General features: G+C 44.6%; 3 protein-coding genes across 3 annotated transcripts; 2 read left to right on the top strand and 1 right to left on the bottom strand.

The window, feature by feature from the left end:
• The first annotated feature begins 2,764 nt into the window (after nucleotides 1-2,764).
• Nucleotides 2,765-9,721, top strand: man1b1b (mannosidase, alpha, class 1B, member 1b). The gene is made up of 14 exons (XM_084690614.1): nucleotides 2,765-3,010; nucleotides 3,454-3,600; nucleotides 3,697-3,805; nucleotides 3,885-4,015; nucleotides 4,136-4,293; nucleotides 4,392-4,492; nucleotides 4,690-4,866; nucleotides 4,983-5,131; nucleotides 5,365-5,553; nucleotides 5,764-5,954; nucleotides 6,703-6,823; nucleotides 6,992-7,186; nucleotides 7,317-7,448; nucleotides 7,545-9,721. The coding sequence occupies exons 2-14, from the start codon at nucleotides 3,493-3,495 to the stop codon at nucleotides 7,749-7,751; spliced, it is 1,968 nt and encodes a 655-aa protein (XP_084546740.1). The 5' UTR covers nucleotides 2,765-3,010; nucleotides 3,454-3,492; the 3' UTR covers nucleotides 7,752-9,721.
• dpp7 (dipeptidyl-peptidase 7) lies at nucleotides 9,672-13,337 on the bottom strand. The gene is made up of 13 exons (XM_084690615.1): nucleotides 13,115-13,337; nucleotides 12,703-12,829; nucleotides 12,475-12,614; nucleotides 12,157-12,320; nucleotides 11,700-11,835; nucleotides 11,476-11,557; nucleotides 11,212-11,378; nucleotides 11,050-11,110; nucleotides 10,666-10,784; nucleotides 10,383-10,539; nucleotides 10,147-10,211; nucleotides 9,971-10,041; nucleotides 9,672-9,867 (listed from the first exon to the last, which is right to left on the bottom strand). The coding sequence occupies exons 1-13, from the start codon at nucleotides 13,193-13,195 to the stop codon at nucleotides 9,765-9,767; spliced, it is 1,473 nt and encodes a 490-aa protein (XP_084546741.1). The 5' UTR covers nucleotides 13,196-13,337; the 3' UTR covers nucleotides 9,672-9,764.
• Nucleotides 13,338-14,230: 893 nt separating this feature from the next.
• On the top strand, nucleotides 14,231-21,841 carry noxa1 (NADPH oxidase activator 1). The gene is made up of 16 exons (XM_084689993.1): nucleotides 14,231-14,306; nucleotides 14,563-14,740; nucleotides 14,819-14,901; nucleotides 15,309-15,417; nucleotides 15,897-16,031; nucleotides 16,303-16,410; nucleotides 16,505-16,564; nucleotides 16,645-16,682; nucleotides 16,859-16,997; nucleotides 17,176-17,247; nucleotides 17,624-17,711; nucleotides 17,885-17,988; nucleotides 18,648-18,808; nucleotides 19,023-19,125; nucleotides 19,294-19,417; nucleotides 19,597-21,841. The coding sequence occupies exons 2-16, from the start codon at nucleotides 14,567-14,569 to the stop codon at nucleotides 19,689-19,691; spliced, it is 1,593 nt and encodes a 530-aa protein (XP_084546119.1). The 5' UTR covers nucleotides 14,231-14,306; nucleotides 14,563-14,566; the 3' UTR covers nucleotides 19,692-21,841.
• The last annotated feature ends 1,155 nt before the right edge of the window (nucleotides 21,842-22,996 follow it).

Raw genomic sequence — 22,996 nt, 5'->3', positions numbered from 1 at the left:
TTTTTTTGGGACAGATCAGTGTTGACTGGGGGGAAATATGTTTGATTACATTCAATCAAACATCCAAACACAAAACCACACAATAATTTCCAACTGTTCACCTGTCACAACAACATGTCTCCCTTCTGCCTATCATATATAAACTTGTTCCCACCAACAACAATCAAAAATCACACCATTCCCTCCATACTACACATCAATTTGAAATCCCTCTTCATGATGATCAACGATACTTCTTAGAACAACCACAAGTCTGACATGACCAGGAACATTATGTATTAAACAGAAATGTACAGTTTAGCTATTCTCAAAGAAAATGATGTAAATGGCTCTAGTGACCATTTTGGCAGACATCACACATCACATTTACATTGTTATTACATATATTTATCACATTTGTTTATCCTACCGTGTCTTTTCAGGAAATCTTTATTTTTATTCTATGCAGTTGTATTTGACAAAAAAAATGTACACTCACTTCACCAATGAGCTACCAGCGACCCGACATGACTCCACGATTCTACCACAGCAATGTCTCTAGATCTTCTGCCATTAATTGTGGAAAATAAATGTTGAAAACATTTTAAAAGTGTTTTATTTAAAAGGTACATTTTAATTTTAATAGAAGGGGGCCCACTGGAGAAGTGTATGTATCGTGCATGCTGAGACCATAACAAGTTTCATCTATACATCATTCTTTTACACTGAGAACACAGGGGGAACCGATATTCCTGGAGACTTGAAGACAGTGGTTCCCCCTGTGTATGTTACAGTCTGGCCATTTATAAAGAATTACAGTGATGCTGGTGATGTTTGTTACTGTGATCTTTATGTATAAGAAGTTTCATCTATACATCAGTATTCACCTTTAGTCAGTAAACACTCTCAAAGTAATTTGAGGATTATAGGTCACTTGACAAAAAAAGCTATTGAAGTTTCAAACTTTCAAGAATTCATCTAAAACTGTGTGAGATACAAATGAAGAAAGTAAAGCATGTGCAACATATATGCATAGTCAGTCAACACTCTCAAAGTAATTTGAAGATTATAGGTCACATGACAAAAAAGCTATTGAAGTTTCAAACTTTCAAGAATTCATCTAAAATTGTGTGAGATACAAATGAAGAAATTAAAGGTTATGCAACATGTATGCATTGTCTGTAACCACTGAGAAATTGATTTGAGGATTATAAATCACATGAAGAAAAAGCTATTGAAGTTTCAAACTTTCAAGAATTCATCTAAAACTGTGTGAGATACAAATGAAGAAAGTAAAAGGTGTGTAACATGTAAGCATAGTCAGTGAACACTCTCACAGTCATTTGTGGATTATAGGTAAAATGACGAAAAAGCTATTGAAGCTTCAAACTTCCAAAAATTAATCTAAAATTGTGTGAGAAAGTAAAGGGTTTGCAACATGTATACGTAGTCAGTGAACACTCTCAAATGGATTTGAGGATCATAGGTCCCAAAATGAAAAAGTTATGTGAACTATGCAACAAAAAATATATGTGTTTCATAATATTTCTATGGATATAAAGCCTCAAACCATCACCAGATTATTCTAATAATGCCTAGCCTACTTCCACATATTTTACCTTTTCAATAAAAGTTTTAACAAAGTACAAATAAATCACTAATCTTTGGAAATAGCATTAAATCCTCGCTAATCTTAATAACTTTTTCAGAATTGTACTTAAAAATCTCAAATGTACAACAGATTACTCTAATAATATATGCTTTACTTCCACACCCTTTAATTTTTCAATTAAGTTTTTTTATGATAGAAAATAGCTTATCTCTGAAATCCTAAATCTTAATAACCTTTTCATACTTGTGTCAAGAAATCTCAAATATACAACAGATTATTCTAATAATTGGTTGCCTACTTCCACACCCTTTACTTTTTCAAGAAAGAAATTGCGATATTTGAGATTGTTTGACACCAATTTGAAGAAGTTATTGAACATTAGCAAGTATGTTATTCTATTTTCAGAGATTAGCAATTTTCTATCATTTGTTTTTAAACGTAATTGAAAAAAAAGGAAAGGGTGTGGAAGTAGGCCAGACATTGTTAGAATAGTGTGGTGTCCGTTTGAGGTTTTATATTCATAAAGATATTACAAAAGTAGTAATTTTTCAAAATTGTATGGGTAGTTTTCACCCGGTCCCTAACGCGACGCTGCAAAGTCGCGTCTTCCGAATGTGAGACTAATGTCAAATGTCGAATATGAAACTAACTTCACCCAGGTGAAAGTGTTTAGTGTAGTAATGAAGGTTGTAAAAAGTTCAAAAATATATCTGCAATTCAATACACTTCTATTGATTTTACAGCATGAAAAGCATATACAAGATGTATTTTACAGCTGTAAACTGCTGTTGAGCCTACAATACATTTGTATTTGAACAGAGTCAATATCTTAAAAATAGAGTGCAGCCGTGTGCAAGTCTATAATACTAAATATGATAATATGTGATATATGTGAGAGCCAGCTCACCAAATCATAGGCTATAAGTACTTGCATCAAATTACTAGTAAAACTGAAATAGAAACTTAACTATTCTAATATAGTCCTATTATTAACAAATAATTAGGTACTAGTATCAAAAAATAGTTACTAGGCCTACTAAGTTTTGATGATTACATGTTATAACGGATCGTCATTGACCGAGAGGCACTATAGTGTGTCAGTGACACTATTGATTAATGTTGTTCCTTGTTCCTGGTGGGTGACACTGAGCACGAATTACACGTCACATATATTTTCATTAATGGTCTACGATTACATGAATCGAAATATCCCGTGCAATTTTTGGGGGGCGTTTATAGTAACATTTCTGCCTGGGGACTGGTACCAGTTATTTTTATCGGAGTAGGCTACGTTACCAGGCCTCACGTAATGCCTCGGTCTTTAGTCGCTTGTGGATCGGTCTAGCCTCACTCCATCGCGTACGCTATTGAATCAGGAAGTCCGAAAACAGACGATACGTTGTAGGCTAGCATACAAAGGTAAGAGTCAATATTGTTTTTGGATATAGATTTAACAATTTATCGTGTTTTCCAAAGCAGATTGTATTTAAGTTTTGTTTATGTTTTCGCATTGTGATCATGATCACAATGTTTCACATTGTATCAGCTGTTGCGCCATGTAAGGACTTACATTGTAGCGAGAATACTGTTTTGCTACGAGACAGCGTAGAAAATGTTACAAAGCTTAACTTCAATGTGAAATACACGTTTTACATTTACAAACATGCGAGATTTAGCGCTTATTTGTTGTACCTGACATTTTTCGCCAGCATACTTATTGCATGCGTCCAAATAACATTGGTTTGACACTTTTCATAAATACACATTTCTGCAGTTCATTGTCTTGTCGTAAAAAAATAATCAGGGACCAGTATCTCACTGATCGTTCGTTTGAAATGCAATTTCCCTCTTTCCCCGTTCAGCACCGTGTCTATGACTTCGTTTTGGGGTGAGCTGGAGACATGCATCCACCATCTCGGAAGGACTTTGTATCTTTAACCCTCACTGAAGCATCAGGAAGCATCAATTATAACAACAGCAAACAGTGGCGAAGGCAGTCATGCTGGAGGGTAAGAAAGTGTTGGATTCGAGGGCATTGATTACTTGTAGGCCATCTCTTTCGTTACATTGTCTCAGAAAAGTGAGTGTCTCTTCTCACTGCTCAGAAATGGAAGCAGCTGTCCAGGTTGCAGCGCAGTCTCATCTTGTTTGCCTTGGTTCTGCTGCTAGTCTGTTGGCTGTCCACTTACCCTGCTGTCACGGACCAACTTCAAGGTAAGACCAGCCAAACCTCAACGTCATGATGAATGAGTGTGTATTGGTTGAGACTCACCCCTCTCCCTCGTCTGCTTAGGCCTTCATGTTGGAGATGTGGAGAAAGTAGAAGACATGGAAGGAGACCTCGGGCTGAAGCCTCTCGTTCCTAAGGTTCTAGCAGAGCCAGGGAAACAGGAGAGACCTCCCCAGCTCGACACGTCCTCAGAGGTTGGTCCGGAACGTTCTCCCCTAAACAGTGGTCACACATCACTCCTCAAAGTCAGTCGGACTGTCAAAAACAGGGAATGTGGTGTCACCTTAGTTGCATGTTGTTGTCTCCTTCCTCAGAAGCAGAAAAGACTCTCTCGCAAGCGTGGGCCACCTGTCCTGCAGCACCGGCTGCAGAAGAAAGGGAACGGCTCCGACACACAGACCGAGGAGCACCAGGGACCTGATGTTAAGAAAGGCGAACGAAAGGAGGAGAACGGAGAAGAAAAGGGGGAGAAGTAAGACTCTTCTCTCCTCGGTACCGAGCAACGAGACGTCACGAAACCAAACACCAGTTGGTATGGTCCTCTGACCTGGTTACGTCTTGTGTGTTTAGTTGGCAGGGGGCTGTGGTAGATGCTAAGGACCCAGGAAAAGTCGCCGAGAATGAAGGTGACTCCCCCGCTGAGGAAGAGGAGCGTTTATCTCAAGAGTCAGGTCAGTGCTGGCTCCCAGCTCTTACTGTATGACCGACGATCCGCAAAATAGGAAACAACGTAGTCTCCCGCATGAGTCATACCGCTACTTCATAGAGGGCACTTTCACAGCTCAGTTGAAATATTGCAAGCTCCTTCGCTCATCCGCAGCCTCGGATAGTAATTGATGATTTTGGCTTTGGTTATGTGTGTCATCAGCCATTAGGCTGGAGGCCGTAAAAGAGGCTTTCAGACATGCCTGGAAGGGTTACAAAGAATTTGCCTGGGGCCACGACGAGCTGAGGCCCATCTCCAAGTCTTACGGAGAATGGTTTGGCCTGGGCTTGACGCTGATTGACGCCCTGGACACCATGTGGATCCTTGGACTGAAAGAAGGTAAACTCCCTTGTCTTGTAAACTCCACCCCCCCCCACCCCCCCACCCCCCCACTGCATCACAGACGGAGCAGGATGACTTTAAACGATGCTTTGGCCTCTTTTTTCCCCGAGCAGAGTTCGAGGAGGCCAAGACCTGGGTGAGCACAGAGCTGTCTTTCAACAAGAATGTGGACGTGAACCTGTTTGAGAGCACCATCCGCATCCTGGGTGGCCTGCTGAGCACGTACCATCTGACAGGGGAGGCTGTGTTCCTGGACAAGGCTGTGAGTCAACCGCGCACCCTCTCAGTTGGCTGGGGAAGACAGGGCCTCGGGGTGCTCCCGCCCCCTCTCCTTCTGCCTCTCAAAGCCTCTTTCATGGCTTGCTACCTGCTGCTCGTATGGGTTCATTCATCAAAAGGATACCATTTTTTTTTTTTTTTACCAGAGTAGGTCGAGTACAGGAAAAACAAACTCACGCGGGCCCCCTCACGAGTCTCTTCTGTTCCCCCCCGCAGAAAGATATCGGTTCGAGGTTGATGCCGGCCTTCAGCACGCCGTCGAAGATCCCCTACTCGGACGTGAACATCGGGAAGGGCACGGCCCACCCCCCTCGGTGGACGTCCGACAGCACGGTGGCCGAGGTCACCAGCATCCAGCTGGAGTTCAGAGAGCTGAGCCGCCTCACCGACGACGACCGTTACCAGGTGAGCCCCGGAAACAGCCCTCCAGCCCACACACACACACACACACCCCGGAACCTGGTCAGCAGGTGTAGAACAGGAACAGGAACAAACACGTCACATATAGGGTTGCTGCACCTCCTTCAAAGGAGGTTTAATTTGGGAGGAGGTTTTGAAAAGAATCGAATTGTAGTGAGAGTATGTTCTGACTGCATTCCCTTGGGTCTCCTCCAGGCTGCCGTGGGCGAGGTCATGAAGCAGGTGCACAAGCTGGAGGGCAAGCAGGACGGCCTGGTGCCCATGTTCATCAACACCAACAGCGGCCAGTTCACCCACCAGGGCGTGTTCACGCTGGGCGCGCGCGCCGACAGCTACTACGAGTACCTGCTCAAGCAGTGGATCCAGGGAGGCAAGAAGGAGACCGAGTCAGTCTGGGTTCCTCTCTTCTCTCCTCTTCTCTCCGAAGTAGACTCCCGTTCTTCCTGTCTGGAGCTGTCGCAGATGCGGCGTTGACGCTAATCCCCCCTGTCAGGATTATGCTTCGGGTAGCCCCCCCCCCCTTAACTGTGCAGCCTTCCTACTAAGTACCAGAGCCAGGCAGAGGAGTTTTCAGAGCCTGTCATAACTGACAGCCTCGAAGGTTTGATCTGCTGTGAGCTCTCCCTGGCCTGACGGCCGTGGCAGTGCTTATGCAGCGCTCTCTGACTGTGCTTCCTACACGATACCTGCTCGGCTTCTCCCGAGCCGTGTGGCGTTAACAGACCACTGGGTATCAGGACTCTCGCAAGGCTGAAATATTCATGCCTCGTGTCTGGTGATATTTGTTTAACTGCGTGCACAATTAGGTCCCCGGAGATCCCCTCATGAAACATTCATTGGACTCAGTTGCAGTGCTTTCGGAGTGGAGCCACGCACTGCTTGGGGGAGGGAGGGAGGGGGGTGCTCTCTGTTGGTCGTGTTTGAACACTTGATATGGTGTTTTCCATGTTGTCCTGGCTCAGTCTGGCCGTGTGACGCTAGGTTCTGTGTGACAACACCTGCAGTAATTCAGACCCCATTAATCACAAATGAACATGCATGCACGGTTCCCTTTGGGACTCAGCCTAGTGTTTAGATTTGAGATGTTGTTGGACCTACTGAGGCCTGATGTGTGTTTGTGTGTGTACTTGTCAGACTGCTTGACGACTACCTGCAGGCTATGGAGGGCGTGAAGAAGAACTTGCTGCAGAAGTCCTCTCCTAAAGGCCTTACGTTTGTAGGAGAGCTGTCTCATGGACAATTCAGCCCCAAAATGGTCAGTGCACAAAGTCAGATGTGAACCACCTGACTTCCATTTCTATAAGAAAAAATAAGTATATTTAGCCTTGCCTCCATACCTCATTGAACTACTGTTTCTTTAGTGGTAAGGAACCCTTCTCCATTTAGTGAAGTGGTATCTCTTCTGTGTGCGTGTGTGTGTTAGGACCATCTGGTGTGCTTCTTGCCTGGGACCCTGGCCCTGGGGGCCCACCACGGCCTGCCTGCGGACCACATGGAGCTAGCCAAGCAGCTGATGGAGACCTGCTACCAGATGTACGCCCAGATGGAGACAGGCCTGAGCCCAGAGATCGTCCACTTCAACATGCACCAAGGCAGCATCCGCGACGTGGACGTGAAGGTGGGTCGGGGACTGTGGAAACGCAGTGGAAACTCTCGTCACAACCTCCAGCAAAAACATCATCTATCACTGCTATGGGAATCTGATACTTACACGGGTGTTGGATGTCTCTGTGTGATTGTCTTCTCAGCTTGCCGACAGACACAATCTCCTTCGCCCCGAGACAGTGGAGAGCCTGTTCTACCTGTACAGGTTCACCAAGGATAGGAAGTACAGAGACTGGGGCTGGGAGATTCTGCAGAGCTTCAACAAGTACACGAAGGTACACATCTCACAGCGGGACTCGCAGCCTTTCAAAGGGTTTTCCTTTCAAATGGAACGAGATCGACCCCCCTCACTGTGCTCTGTGTGTCTCCAGGTGTCCACGGGCGGCTACACGTCCATCAACAACGTCCGCGACCCAGACTACACCAGTCCCCGGGACAAGATGGAGACCTTCTTCCTCGGGGAGACCCTCAAGTACTTCTACCTGCTGTTCTCAGACGACCCGAACCTCCTCAGCCTGGACCAATACGTGTTCAACACAGAGGCGCACCCCCTGCCTATATGGGCTGCAGCTGAGTAGCACCCAGGAGGCAACAATGGACACGCACGCACACATACACACACAGCTCAGGGCTTGGCTAACACCAAGATATCTCTATATTTCTTTTCTACAACTAAGTGACTGAAGAACAGGTTACTTTTGCTTCAGCCAACTCGTCGTCAGCAACAACAAAAAAATGCCTCTACCTAAAGCCGGAATTCATTGTTTGATTTCAACTGATTGTAACAATAGCCATGGAGAAATGATTGAGGCCCAGCCTCGCTATTTATTGAATTTGTCTACTGTCTGAGGACTGACCTGCCACTTCTGATAACGACAAACTGTTTACTGTGGAGAGAGCATGTGTACCGACCTGGCTGTGTCCTCGGCCCAGCTGGGTTCATTACTCCACTTTTCTCCAGCAGCCAATGAGCTGAGCCTCAGAGCGCCTTAAATCCAAGCTGTGTCTTTATGTGAAACAGCAGACGGCGAGGAGGCGCTAACTGGCACCCAAAGAAGTGACGTCCAAATCCAACCTGGGCACCCGGGGACAGGAAATGATGCCCGTGTGCGCTCAAAACTTCCTGTGTCCCTTGGTGTCTTCCTACTCAGAATAGTATGTGGAGATTGAAAATCGCTTCCTTTCTGCCCGTCATGTACGGATTAATTTACATACTGTGAAGCGTTTTGTGTATGTTGATTGCAGGAACACAACATCTCATTTCCTTGATGTTAAATATGACTGACCAGCTGCTAGATATTTTTCTTGAATGTTATTTAGTTTGTCGTGGTGTATCAGAGTTATAAGGATAGTCGTGTTCACCTACACAGATAGATATTAGCGATTACATTTAAATTAATATAATTGGAGTTGATTTGTAGTGTTTGGTGGTGTATATTATATATTGATAATTAATGATCATTTAGCCCCAGAAACGGGAGTAGTTGTAGCACTAGTTAAATCTGTTGCAGCTCTGACTTCACGGTCATTCCTGTATTTAGCTGAACGTTCAGATGTTTATTCCTCCCAGATGTGGTTGTTGTTGTCTTTAAGAATGAATACTTGCCATCCTCTGTGCTGAATTTTTTCACTTTTTTATTTGAGTTTGAAGGTGAGACCTCCACGTAGATGTGTCACATGTGCCTTCAGTGTTGCCCTTGGCAACATTAGGAATTGTTACTGTCGGACTCCTGTTTGTCGGCTGTCCGTCACAGTTTTCCTTAACATGTCATTCATACATTGACGTTTTGTTATTGACATTTGTATTGGTCGCTGTGAATTATTGTTCAAACTTGTGCATTTATATATCCACAATTAGATAATGTGACTATATTTTTAAGTAGCACCACAGAGCAGTCATTGGGTTTTCCTTTCCCAGTATACCTAGTATATTGTCATAAGGGCTTTTTTTTCCTTCTTCTGCTGTTTAATTTGAATTGTAACCACTGATCTCCAATTTAAAGTTCAAATGATGTTCAGCATGGCTCCTAAACCAAAGAAATGCTGATTATTAGATGGAATCAATTGTCAATTAATGTTAAATTAAGCCATTTCTCAAAGCCATGTATTATGAAAACGATTAATCTGCAGTTGTGTAGCTCTCTAACCATGGTATAAAGTAAGTTAATTAATAATGAATTTGTGAAGCACCTTACAGTTTTGGTGACAGTAGAATAAAATCATTTGATGGGAACATTTACCCGTGAGTTCATCTGGACCTCAATTTCTGAGGAACAATAAGCCTTTATATTTACTCAGAACTTATCAGAGCAGCATCAGTAAAAGTCTTAAAGAATAAAACTATACAGTGATTTTTGGCAAGGTCATGCAGTTGTTAAACCAAGGGCTTTGGCTAATGGAACCAATGTTTGGTTCTTAGTCTACAAACATCCATTAATGAAGATACACTATGTATTGTCGATGTCATGTTTACAAGAAATGTCTGGAAACAGATCTGCTTTAATTTTGTAAAAATGTGGAGATTAATAAAATACTTTATTGAACAACATTTCACAACTGTTGTGATGATCATTAAAATTCAAGATGGAGTTTCACTTTGATCTATGTCTCTCCATCTTCACCCACTGAGAGATGGTGTCTGCCTCTGTCTTCCTAGCGGTGATCACTGACAGAGGGTCAGCATCATTGGAACTTCTGTTAAAACAGTAACAACATAGAATTGTCACTGTGGTGTCATCATAGTGTCACACTACAAACACCTAGCTGTGTCTACACTGCATGAATCGAGTTCCTTTACCTCAGGTCTAGATGGTGAGCCCCCTCGGATATGTTGATGGCAACCAGCGATGAGCTCAGGGACTTCCTCACCTAGGACACAGAACGTGCACGTCAATACAACGTGCGCAAAAACACAATCACGGGCCGCCATGCTTCCCTGGGGCCACATTAGATCAGGCTGCGTGTTGATCTTACTCCTCCGTTGGCCCAGGGATCGAGGTCTCCGTTGGAGAAGATGATGTTGCTGGCCGACGACAGAGCTGCAAGAATCGAGACGAGCGAATCAGACTCGACGACGCAATCCGTAAAACAGGCACTATCGATTCTAAGAGAATAGTTTATGGTGTCGAGCCTTATCAGACGGTGAGGACACAATCCCTCCGGAACTAAGTGGATGGACAGATAATCAGACGCCCGGGTCCTAAGCTTACCGTTCCCCCAGAACTGGGTCTTGAGCCAGCCGGGGCGAGGAATAACCCCCCAGCGCTTGGAGCAGTACTGCTCCCTGTGCGCCTCCGTGAAGGGCATGGCTGGGAACATGTCAGTCAGGTTGTTGCTCTCGAAGCACAGCTCAATCTCAGTGCAGGCCTGACGGAGGATAAAGAGTCGGATTGTGTCCGCATCGCGTCACAACAAACACCACGCTTCCTGACCATAGCTACAGTACTGGACAGTGAGAGAAAACAGCGCGAGTGTAGGGAAGTTGTTCTGCACCTGGTAGTCCCAGGCCAGGCTGTTGAAGCCCAGGCCACAGCCGGTTGGATCAGCACACTCCACATACAGGCTGTAGAGGTCAAAGCACTTCAGAATCCCTGTCGAGTTATACACGATGCCTGGGGGGGGGGGGGGGGAGAGGATAAATCAACACCAATAGCAGGCTGTTTACACTGTTACAGCAGCTTGCAGCATGATATATCATGCGGAAATGTGTGACTGGTTGCCATAGCGGGCGTCAAATCCACCGTGAGCGTGGACCCTTTCCCTCGGGAGTTGTTTATGTATTTTGAAAGAGCGCCCTCTGGTGTACGCTGGCAGAACATGCACCAGAAAGTGACACGGTCGGCTACCTCGCTAGGAACCTAAGAATTCGGAAAGTACCTGCAGTGTCTCTGAGGGCTTGCAGTAAATCCACTCCGCTCAGCATGATATCACAGCCCACCTGCAAACACAGAAGATCCGTTCAGTTTTTTCCTCGAATCGATAAGATCAAGGATTGAACTACATTATTAAACGGAGGCGAGTGGAGCAGAGAAGCAGTACTTTGACAGGGTTGGCAGGCATGTTCCCCATGAAGTGGGTGCTGTAGGGGTAGTCCAGCATGGCCATGAGGGTGAAGGCATTCCTCAGAAGGCCGTTCAGCTGGTGGATGTCCTTCTGGGAAGATGGAGGTTTGCACAGTGAAAAGGCAGCCTGGATTCGGCTATAATCTGGAGAAGGACAAACAGGGCGACCAAAAAGAAGAGATTTATTACAATGGTCAAAAAATATGGATTTCCTCATCCGGGTGCGTCTCACTGAATTTACCTTCCACTTCAGATAAATCCTGCAGTTTCTGGAAGGCTCCTCTCACAGCATCCCGGCACTCTGGTGCATAACTCTCAAAATCCTAAACAAGAACAATAATCCACTGTCAAAACACAATACTTCAACTTGTGTATACCACATCACATTTCAAGCATAACCATCATGTGACTAAATAGGACTTGAAAAAACAAACAAAACACATGCATTCGTCATCGCTAACATACATGTGTAACATCCTGGAAAAACTGTCTGGAGTCACCCATTCCAGCGGTGGACAGTATGGGGGCACTGGCGGCCAAAGCACCAGCCACAATGTTTGGATACCTCAATCTCATGTACACGGACAGCATTCCCCCATAGCTGAGAGACAGACAGGAAACAACCTTGGTTAGACAGACAAAGCTTGACCACAGCTCGTCTGGAATAACAAAGATGGGAAATCATTTCAAAATTAATTGGATGCCTGTAGGAAAGCTTTCCTTAATCTAATTGAATTTGGCCCAAATAATTATGATTTTATCAAATGGCAGAGGAACGCTCTGAATTCGTCTGGAGCCTGGGTTCATTTTTTAAAAAGGAAAGTGGAAACATAAGCCGCCGAGTGGTTTTCTTTGTTACATTTCCAAACAGTGACAAGATCAACTGACATTAGGTACAGTGTGGTTTCATATGACATGTTACCTTCCGCCAAAGACGATGACGGGGCATTCGGAGGCTCCGAGCTGAGGCTTCAGCTCCGTGATCATCACAGCGAAGTCGGCGAGAGCCTGCTCCACCGTCAGCAGTCCCACCTCGGGGATGTTGAAGGAGTCTTGGCCAAACGGAAGAGACTTTCCATAGTATCTCTACACGGTCAAAGACGCAGCGTTAGTCACACATTTTTTACGAGGCATGGTAGTGACTTCCTGACTCGTTGGTATTCTGTGCCACAGATCAGTAGCCTTCTCCCAGTTGCGGTCACAAACATTGACATGTGACAATATGGAGGTTTATTCTTACGTGCTCAGCAAATATGACCAGGGCCTTCTGCTCAGCAGCGAGCTCAGTGATGAAGCCAGAGTTCAGGGCAAACTCCCAGATGTCTCCCTCGTTGCCAGTGTAGAAAAAGATGGGTCCATAGCCTCGTTTCCAGTACTGATCTATGTAGACACGTATAGTCAAGAGTGGGCATCCACTTGTAATCGGAAATGATATGATCATGTATTTGTTATTTCTAGGACATTTCACCTGTTATGAGGTATCTCTGGTCGTAGGTGCCATTGCCCATGCTGTTGAAGTTGAAGTGGTCCAGTATTTGAGTGAAATATTTTTCTTTGAACTGAGGTTGATCCTTGTTGGGTTCATGGTGCTTGGTCTGGGATAAAGCAGGAAGCAGGCAAAAAAGGGGAAATTATAATTTGTTAACATGTTAAACATGGCCTTGTAGACGCAATTTGGCTGAACATAAAGGTGATTTATGAATCCAGTTCTGGGGTGTATTAGATGTCAAATGTGTGGACCACACAAAAGATTCCAAAAATATGCCTCATGTTTTTCATTAATATGCTCCAATGTTGTTCAACAACAGCAGTGGCAAACACAAACACATAATCAACTGACTGATAAAGAAAAGGATCGTGTAGACTAGAGAACCACCTACCTGAACATGCCTGCTTGGAAGTCCCCGTGTCTCAGCGTAGACACAGAGCAAGGCAATCAACCCAAAGATTTGCCTTGCCATTTTAAATATGTTCTTTTATGCCAGCCAGCCAGCCAGCCACTGATTTTAAAACATGACGTTGAAGTGTCATGAGTAAATCATAATCACATGACTTTATACTGCGTCTGCGGTGGGTATGACAACTTGACAAGTACTGATACCTACACACCTACAGTAACAATGTGCAAGTCAACTTCTGTAAATCTGAGAAACAATGGCGATTCCCGTTTTTCTTCGTGACCGCCTGAACAGCTGTGCTTAAAAGCACTTTGCTGCCACCAGTCGAACCGGAGGATATACGAGAAGTTCACGAAAATTACTTCACTGGAGCTTTGTTCTGCAGTTGGACCCGATCTGCATTTTTCAGTCTATAAACATTCACATCAAGTTTTGACAGCCCAATCTGACATTGTACATTCAACTAACTACTTTTTGCAAAATAAATCAATAGCTGAAGAAAAAATCCTGCAGAATGTTTGGGTGGTCTATAAGGCTGGAATGGTGGACCAATTTAACTAAAAGTGTGGCCTCTAATAAAGCACATGAAAGCCTTGATGTGATACTAGTGTTATTGACTATTTGTAAAAATGTATGGCATCATATGTCATTTTAGTTATTTAGCAAAATAATCTATAAAAAACAACATAGGCACATTGTGGTATTTGTTGGAATCACATTAAACACACACGTGACTTCCCTATTCCTCCTCTAGAGCACCAGAGTATTAAAGGTCAATCTGAACGACTTATTCCATAGCTGATAAGCGTTTTCCCAGAAATTCCCAGAAGTGTGTCACGACTGTCCTCTGCTGTAACATGAACTTCAGTGGGTGTAACCTCCAGACTCTGTCACAGGCTTGGCAAGTACGGTAAATCCACTCTTGTGACAGTACTGAGTACGTGCTGTCGTCATAGTCTCCTGGGCTCTGTTTGCTTCCCTCCCCCGTCCCAGTCTATGGAATGTGGAAGAAGAACTTCCTTGTAAACGAGGGTGGAGACTCCACCTGTCTTTGCGACTCGCAGGTCGAGCGAGTACCATCATTTCCCTACCAGGGCACTGAGGTGAACAAGGCTGGCTGGTTCTAAGTCGTCCAATTTTTCCTTTGACAAGTTGTGTGGAGGAACTTGAACTTGTAAGTTGCACAATTCTTGTTATCTGTTATGTACGTACTATATGTTGTATTTGTCCATTTATAATCTGATCAAATCAAGTTATTCTTGTTATACATAGAATTCTTCATGTCATCATTCATATTGTTCAATTACTATGTTACAATGTAACACACCTGTTCTCCTCATAACCAGGGTATTGTACAACAAAATGTAAAGTAAACTTGTCACCTGTGCAGTAAGTCTCCTCTCTTTCCCCTTGTGCTGGTGCTTCCCTAGGAACATGTTGTACACAGAGCTGCTTGGTCTCTGGGATGAGGCTGTGAAGGCCGTGGATGCCAGAGACTGGCAAGGGGCTCTGGCCAAGCTCAACCAGATCACTGACCCCACCTCACGGATACTGTTCACGACCGCCTCGGTTCACCTCGCGCTGGGACAGCTTGAGCCTGCAATCAAGGTACTGTGTGTGTGTCTGTGTTTGTGTGTGTGGTGTTGGCATGTTTTTCTTTCAATGTGTTTGGTGTGATGTGTCCAGGCTCTGGACCAGACCATAGCTAAGGATGAGAGACTTGCCGTGGGGTTTTTCCAGAGAGCTGCGGTTCACATGCAGACAAACAGGTGAGCCATTTGAGACCATAAACTCCCCTGTGCCTTTCCTTCCTTGAGCCGTTTGGTCCATTTGTTTGATTTAATATATGATTGGCTAACAGAGGGGGGTCAGATGGCTGAGCAGGTAGGGAGTCGACCTATAATCAGAAGGTTGCCGGTTTGATTCGAATGACGTTGTGTCCTTGGGCAAGGCACTTCACCCTACTTGCCTCGGGGAGAATGTCCCTGTACTTACTGTAAGTCGCTCTGGAAAAGATCGTCTGCTAAATGACTAAATGTAAATGAAAATGTAATAGATACATTGTTCATTTGGCCAGTATAGTCTTGATTTTATTAGATAATCTTTCTGTCTCTCTCTCTCTCTCTCTCTCTCTCTCTCTCTCTCTCTCTCTCTCTCTCTCTCTCTCTCTCTGCAGGCTGGAGGAAGCTCTGACTGACTGTATCTGGGCTCAGAAGCACATGCGAGAGAATCTAGTGATCGACTATAGGCAGCTGGGTCTGCGCTACAAGCTCTACAGCTGGCAGGTCAGAGTTTTATCACAACCCATGTGTCACTCTTTGTTCACAGCAAATTACAGTCCCCATGACTTCCTTGTGGCATCTCATTGTGTCACATCTGAGAAACAGATGACATTATACTCCATTGTGTCATCGCCTCCATTGTGCAGTCAAACAGATATGATACCGTACACCTGGGAAGGTCCCTCTGACAAAGAATCATTCAGAGGCAGAATATTTTGCAGGTTATGCAACATGAAATGCCAGTCATAGCAAAGTCATGTCACAGATTCCTTGTATGTTGTGTAACTTGGCAAAAGAAGGAACATTTTTTGACTGTGTTTGACACAAGAATGCTCTGCCGGATAGTGCTGGAGACCATGAATTATAATTGGTTTCATGCCAACACATTGTCTTGTTCATGTCTTGCAAAACCTCTGACACATTGAATGATGATGAACACAGAGTACATATGATGAACATCGAATGTCTTTCTGGTTGGGCAGGTTTTATATAATGCAGCAGCTGTCCACTGCAGGATGGGCCAGTGGGACAAAGCCAGGGACATTCTCCTCTCAGCCTCGCAGGAAAAAGGAGAGGGCAAAGGGAGCAATGTGGAAGCAGCCCTGGAGGGGGTGTCTGTAAGTAGCAGGAACCAAGAACTCTTAAACATACATGTTTTGCACTGAACCGTGCTGTCCTGTTACGTTTGTTGCTCACATTTGACCTCCATGGCTTCAGTATCTATACCCAGAGGGTCTGTTTCCCCCACAGTACATTTAAAAACCCAGGAGTGTTCATTTTTTGGAGGGGGGTTTGGGCATTTGTATAGGTTCACTCACATGAGATGGAGCTCTGTAAACACTCCTGCTGTTAGATGAATACTGACATTTGCTGTGCCCCCACCACCAGAGGAAAGAAGTGCCAGTGCCCCTCCTGGTGCCCGAGGGAGAGGTGTTCCGTCCCAGGAAGCAGGACATCGAGCAGCTAAAAGAGAGAGACTTCCTGGGTAAACCCAAGGTATAGTAGCCACCTACTGCGCCAACAGAACCAAAGATATACGTGCTGCATTGAGAGGACACTCAAGTTCCCCTTGTGTGACCTGTTCCCTCAGGTCATCGTCTCCATGATCCCCAATGATGACTTTGGCGGTTTCGAGCCACTCAGAATGCAGGTATGGATGAGGGAATGACACAAACCTGTACAAAACATTCATTTGAACGTGTCCTTCTGACTGTGAATGTCCTCCTTCAGAAACCTGGATACTACGAGCCCAAGGTAGAAGGAGCACAGTACGTAACAGTTTTCCATTGAACTTTCCTCCAACTCCACAGAGTTTTAACTTCTTGTGTTTTTGCCAAAAGTCGATGACAAGCTGGCGAATTCATCTCTGCAGCGCATCTTTATTTTAGCAGTGTTCCCTTGACTGAAAGCCAAGTGAAGTGATGGCGTCTGTCTTGCCCTCCAGAGATTCTCACTACATGCGTGTGAGCGCTCCTTGTGTGGGCAGCGGACCAGGCCTGCTGACCATGCCTGCAGGGGCGTTGGTCTTTATGTTTAGCGATGTGGACAAGGAGGGCATGGCGACTGTCATATTTGACGGACAGGTGAGGGAAGTCTACTGGTCCATCTTTTTGCTCTTATGAGGTATTGATTTGTGTATTGATTTCATGATGGCAGATTGTGTGTGAGTGTGTGTGTGAGTGTGTGTGTGTGTGTGTGTGTGTGTGTGTGTGTGTGTGCCCCGAGAGTTCACATTATCTTGCTTTCTTCTTCTTTTTCCAGAAAGGACTCGTCCCCAGGGCCTTGCTAGAACCAGTAGATGTCAAAAAGGCAAAAGGCAAAAAGAAGAAAAATGTAATGTTCTTTTTTTCCCATCACCATACAATGTCACAATGGCAAGGTTCATAGAGGTGGAACTACGTACTGATAGAGGTTCTTGACGTTTTAATCTGGCCAATTCTGTCATTGTTCAATTTTCAAATTTGTGCTGAACTGGCTTTATCTCTATAGGCCCTTTGGGATTTACAGAAAAAATGTAGTGTCAGGAAAAAAGTTACAGAATAAAAATAGTAGCCAAGTCATACCTGCTTAAATGACCTAAATCAAGTGAATGTTAAGAGAGTTGTTTGATACAGAGGCAGTGTCGCTATAATAGCCATTTAGTGACTGCTGAATTTGTTGAGAGGAATCTGTTACCTTGACTACGGTACCTTCGCTGTGTCCTCCACAGAAAATCCCCAGTGGGATCCCACTCCCACCAGGCCTCAAGCCACCCACTCGCCCACAGATGCTGCCCACCTCCGTCGCACCTACTCAGGGTAGGCTCACCTCATCCAACCCTTGCTGGCACGGCCGAGTCGATGGAGCCAACCTACGTCTTCGACAGCAAATTGCTATAGCGACTGGCATCGTTCGAACACGTCCGTAACAAGGTTTTAACTCGCTAGGAAAAAACCTGATTTGCCTGTTTTATGGTCTGTTTGCTCCCCAGCTCAGCCAGTCAGTAAGTATCCGCCTCCCGTCTACGTCCGTGCCGCCGTGGCCTCAGCTGAGCCTGTCACGCTCTCAGCCACAGCCGAGAGCCCCACAGAGCAGGTGAGCACTAACCCTCTGGGTTACACAGTAGGTGAGCCTGAATTGAATTGAACCGACTGCATTAAACTCAATTTGATGATGAAATCCTTGTCTCTGAGATGGACTTGACATGTCAGTGAATTGTCATTCGCTCTGGAGTGTTCTAAGTATAGAAGGCCACTGAACCGAACGACGGAGATGCTTAGCAAGAATCTGCATTTTATGTTTCTGTCCTGATTAAGTCAATTCTGACCTCGGGGGACGACGAAAAAGCCAGAAGGTAGATAAATAGATCAAATACGTCCCAAACGAGTTGAGACTAGCTTTTGTGCTTCAGCATGTCAAAATGATAATTAAATAAACAAGTGCTTTTCTGTGAGAAAGAAAAAGCCTGTTTTTATAGTCTTTTTCAATGCCGGTGCCAAGGTATAATGGACTTACTCTGTGATGCTTGTTCCCTGTTCCCATAATAATGCTGACAGATTACCGGAGATCTCAGAGAAAGTATTCTCGAGAGTCTAGCGAGTTCCTTAGGAGTTCTACTTTGCTCTTCATACTGTATTCTCAAAGAACTAGGAGCAGCCTGTCACTTGTTTTTTAGGGAGTCAGTGAAGAGACCTTGGGTAACACCATGTCATAACGCTAGTCTTTAGGGGGGATAACTGACATGTCTTGTCCAGGATCCGGGTTCACCCGAGAGAGAAGAGGCAGCGACTGTGGTGGTGAAGGTGCATTACAGATACACTGTCGCTCTGAGCGTTCCATTGGACACATCGCACGGTGAACTACAGAGGCGAATCGCTCATAAATTGGGCCAGCCGGCCTCCCTCTTGCGCCTGAGGTAACTGCAGACCTGACAACCCATTTCTGTCACCTTGAATTTTCACGAGTGCCTCTGCCATACTAAAAATATCCCTTCTCTTCTCTGGGTCCTCTTTCTCGCAATCTGCCGGACAACACCTCCCCCCCACCATCATCACCACCACACCTTCGCCCCCCCCCCCATCTCCTTCTTTCCCTCCTCCCTCTCCATTCTTCTCTCCCTCCGCCCCCAGACACAGACAGCATGGCACCCAGATCCTGAGGCCCCTGGATGGGGAGGGGCTGAAGGACCTGCTGGAGGGCGCCGAGGCAGGCAGAGCAACTCTGTGGTGTCAGGTTAGACGAAGACGCCGTGTGCACCGTGGACTAACACACACACACACACACACACACACAGTTCCATCTGACCTAGTCCTAATTGAACACTCAATCGATGCAAGCTTGGATTTGATTTGTTGTCGTCCGCTGATGAGTAAAAGCAAGTTTCCGTCTTCTTGATGTCAGACTGAGGACCCTCTGGTCAGCAGGACCATTCTCTACCAGATGGTGGCGCTGTATGACTACACAGCGGAGGGATCCGAGGACTTGGAGTTTAGCGAGGGAGACACGATTGACATTCTCAGTCAAGGTAAAGGAAGAACGGTTGGCTCGATTTCACACAAACCACCGTGAATGTTTACAATTTAGCCTTTAGCTCCTTTGACAACAAAGAGTAAATGACAAAAAAAACATTGTCGTCTTTTCGTTTGAGGTGAGAAGTCCCTTATTGCTCTTTCTCCTCTCTTCTTCTCTCACTTTGTGTGACAGTCAATGAGGAATGGCTGGAGGGACACTGCGCTGGAAAAATTGGCATCTTCCCTTGCTGCTTTGCCTACAGGGATAACGAGAGCCCTCAAACATAAGAGCAGAATGACGTAAGAGCCACTATGGACAGACACTCGCCTGAACATTTACAACAATGCTTTAAAACATCAATACATTGTTACACCTTGACAGACCTTTTGTTTTTATCTAAAAACTTTTTTTCCACACTATGTTGTATTTCATGTAAGGTATGACTGTGTCTGTATGGGAACTAGAGAGTTAATGTGAGGCCTTGTGTGTCGTACGGTAGACTCTGACATTTTCAGTTATCTCCAAGGGAATAGAACCAGGGCATGCTGCAAGCTAGAATCTGGCTGTGCATGCTGCAAGCCATTTAAAATGGTGCATCCTTTGAACCGATCCCACCATCTGCTGTGAATTCATGTAAGCGGGACTGTTATAGTGTTATTTTATAGTGTCACTTCTCCCTTTGCGGCAGTGGTTAATTAAGACAGGTGGGTGGTAGCTGACAAATCGTTTTTTTTTGGGGGGGGGGAGTTACACTTCCCAGAAAATAAAGGATTGTGTAATACTAAAGAGGACCGTAACGGTTCCCCGAGTCCATCACAGTCCGATTAGTTTGAGTGCTCAATTGAAATAGTAATGAACCGGAAGTTATAACGTTTAGGGTCTTAAAGTGTGTGCATCTGGACAGTGGACTGGCATTAAAACATCAGTCCAAGTCAGTGACTGTTAAAGTGTATCTGAGTAGAGGAGTCCTGCTTCCTCAGCACTGTGGCCCTGTGTTTTAATTGCCAGAGCGAGAAATGTCAGGCACTTTTAGCTGTCGTCACAAACGAGAGATGTGCTGTAAAAAAAAAAGGAAAGCTCGCTGGACAGACTAAGAGCTCCATTCAGATGGATTACGAAACAGAGGCCTTTAATTATCAGTCGGCTCCTCTGTGTAGGACCCACGCCCACCTTCCCTCTGCTCTGCCTGGGACTAAAACTCGACCAGGAAAAAGGAATCCATCATGAGCTGCATTATCTGACAGGATGAATGTAGTCATCAACAATGATCGTGAAACACAAGAGCATCATAACTTCAAGAGTTTGATCTTTTTCCTGTGGCTTGTCTATTTTACATACCTTTAACCGTCCAAAACAGGGAGAATATAACACTGTAAAACCTTTTACTTAAAAACGTAATGCCGTGATTCCGTTTAAAAAATTGCCATGACCTCGATGTTATTTGATATCATTTAATTTGGTTCGGTCTGTTTGTATGTGACATGGACGTGAAACCATCCGTTAAAGGATCCTCATGACAACGTTCCCGAAAAATGTATTTTAACCTTAAAGCCAGGGTTTTTCAGAGCACCATAAGTGTTGGAGGTCCATTGATTCCTGTTATATTACTGTAATTACTTGTTGGCAGGGTGAAGCATGAGTCACTTTTCTGGTATTAAATGCGCTTCCATTAATCAAAACTAGCCCATTCTGCACCACAGTGGCCAGGTTCTTCACTTTCTGGGACTTGCTGTACAAATACATGCCCTCTCATAGCAATAGGAAGGTCTGAGAGGTTTCAAAACAGGTTTTACACTAAAAAACCTTTGATCACAACCTTCAAAATCTTTCTAAATAACGACTAATGCTTCCAGAAACGACACTTTGCCTTAAAAATTGAACACATTTCTTGCTGTAATCCTGTCCTGCATACATGGAAGACTGCATGTGTGCGGGTGTGTACCGGGCTGTTGGGAGCTGCATGACAAAGATGTGTAGGATCTAATACACGGGAGAGCAGTCTGTAAAGGATCTGTGCCTGCATGGCTTTGAAGAGAGCCATCGAAGGATTCCTCTTGCCACTTGAGAAACTCTGCTTCAAAGTACGTTTTTTGCCTCTGAAATGGTTTCATTGTTGAGGCCTAATTGTCTTGTCTTCAAGTTTTCCTTGATATGTCATTAAGACTCTTGTAACCATAGAATTATGGATCCATGCACAGGCATTGAATTTGTTATCGCATGAAATTATAGTTCTATGGTGTATTTCCTTTGTTTACATTCATAATCCATTAAGTTTACTGTACTAGTACTGTATATCTTTATTATCATTCTGATTATCAATAAGTTGTAAGTACAGTAAGTTATACTGAAGTTCTGCTGAAGCATCCTGTTTTTGTCATTCGACTGAGTTGTCCAATATCTCAAAAGACAATAACATTTGATATTGTAATAAAATATTACAGGCACATTTCTGTCTACCTGTGTTTTGTTGAGAGAGAGAGAGAGAGAGAGAGAGAGAGAGAGAGAGAGAGAGAGAGAGAGAGAGAGAGAGAGAGAGAGAGAGAGAGAGAGAGAGAGAGAGAGAGAGAGAGAGAGAGAGAGAGAGAGAGAGAGAGAGAGAGAGAGAGGGGGGGAGAAATGGAGAGAGTTGTCATAAGATGCATACTTTATTGTCCAGACATGAGTGAACTGGGGATGCAACTGAGAGAGTCATTATGCTGTCAGGAGAAAGGAAGCTTATGGATGTCATCATGAATCCATCTAAATATAGCAGTGTTTATAAATAGCCTCAGGTATGCAGCTAGTGGATCTGATGAGATATCTAAGGAGGGACTTGGCTAATGCTACTTTGGACGCTTTACGGTAAGTCTGTCAGACACTCACTGACACCTGGATACATACTGTGAAAATATAAAGGCACACGATTCCAGTAAGAAGCCAACGCATTGCCCCCCAAAGTAAACGTCATCTCATACAAGTAAAATCAGTTGTGGCCATGGCTTGCAGTACAAATGAAGATAAGTTGGCCCCCATACAGCCCTTTGGTCTCATACTGGAAATTGCTATACTGTAGCTGGCGAGGTTGAGGCGATATATTTTTTCATCTATGAGACCAATATCTAGTCAGAAATAATCCTCAGGGTTGGTGTCTCGCCTTGCAGCGTTGTGTTTCTAAGCAACCCTGTCTCTCTATCTTACACACAGGCACACACTAACACAATAACACGCACACGCACGAACGCAAGCACATACACACGCCTGCGTCATTTCCTATTCAGTACTGGACTGAGAGCGAAATGAACAGCGCGAAATCCTCACCATCGTAGCGGAGGCAGCCTTGAGGGAAGGAGGATTTTATCATTATTTTTGCATCTCCATGTCAACGAGCATCACTTTTTCTGTTGACTGTAACATAACAGTGAAGAATGGACTGTTTGAGATCACTTAAATACTTTTTGTGAACGAAAAAACCTTACGGAATAGGCAAACGGCACGTTTAACTTGTCGCCAAACTAGGACTTCGGTGTCTTGGTTAATACGACTTATTTGGAAACAAACTTCTTGCATCAAGCCGAAAATCACGGACGTTAAATTTTGAGCAATCATTTTACTA

This window comes from Hypomesus nipponensis, chromosome 24 (genome assembly GCF_054491055.1).
Source record: "Hypomesus nipponensis isolate SF chromosome 24, ASM5449105v1, whole genome shotgun sequence".
Classification (NCBI taxonomy): Eukaryota; Metazoa; Chordata; class Actinopteri; order Osmeriformes; family Osmeridae; genus Hypomesus; species Hypomesus nipponensis.
The sequence above is the reverse complement of the archived record's forward strand: the minus strand, read 5'-3'. Positions and strand labels throughout refer to the sequence as shown.

Excerpts from the sequence above, each read along its gene's own strand:
- noxa1 (XM_084689993.1), top strand. The coding sequence starts at position 14,567 with ATGTTGTACACAGAGCTGCTTGGTCTCTGGGATGAGGCTGTGAAGGCC. Across the intron at positions 14,741-14,818 it reads AGCTTGAGCCTGCAATCAAG|GCTCTGGACCAGACCATAGC; the intron begins GTACTGTGTGTG and ends TGATGTGTCCAG. Across the intron at positions 19,126-19,293 it reads GAGCAACTCTGTGGTGTCAG|ACTGAGGACCCTCTGGTCAG; the intron begins GTTAGACGAAGA and ends TCTTGATGTCAG.
- man1b1b (XM_084690614.1), top strand. The coding sequence starts at position 3,493 with ATGCATCCACCATCTCGGAAGGACTTTGTATCTTTAACCCTCACTGAA. Across the intron at positions 5,132-5,364 it reads CTGTGTTCCTGGACAAGGCT|AAAGATATCGGTTCGAGGTT; the intron begins GTGAGTCAACCG and ends TCCCCCCCGCAG. Across the intron at positions 6,824-6,991 it reads GACAATTCAGCCCCAAAATG|GACCATCTGGTGTGCTTCTT; the intron begins GTCAGTGCACAA and ends TGTGTGTGTTAG.
- dpp7 (XM_084690615.1), bottom strand. The coding sequence starts at position 13,195 with ATGGCAAGGCAAATCTTTGGGTTGATTGCCTTGCTCTGTGTCTACGCT. Across the intron at positions 12,830-13,114 it reads TTCCAAGCAGGCATGTTCAG|ACCAAGCACCATGAACCCAA; the intron begins GTAGGTGGTTCT and ends GCTTTATCCCAG. Across the intron at positions 11,111-11,211 it reads TGCCTGCCAACCCTGTCAAA|GTGGGCTGTGATATCATGCT; the intron begins GTACTGCTTCTC and ends CTGTGTTTGCAG.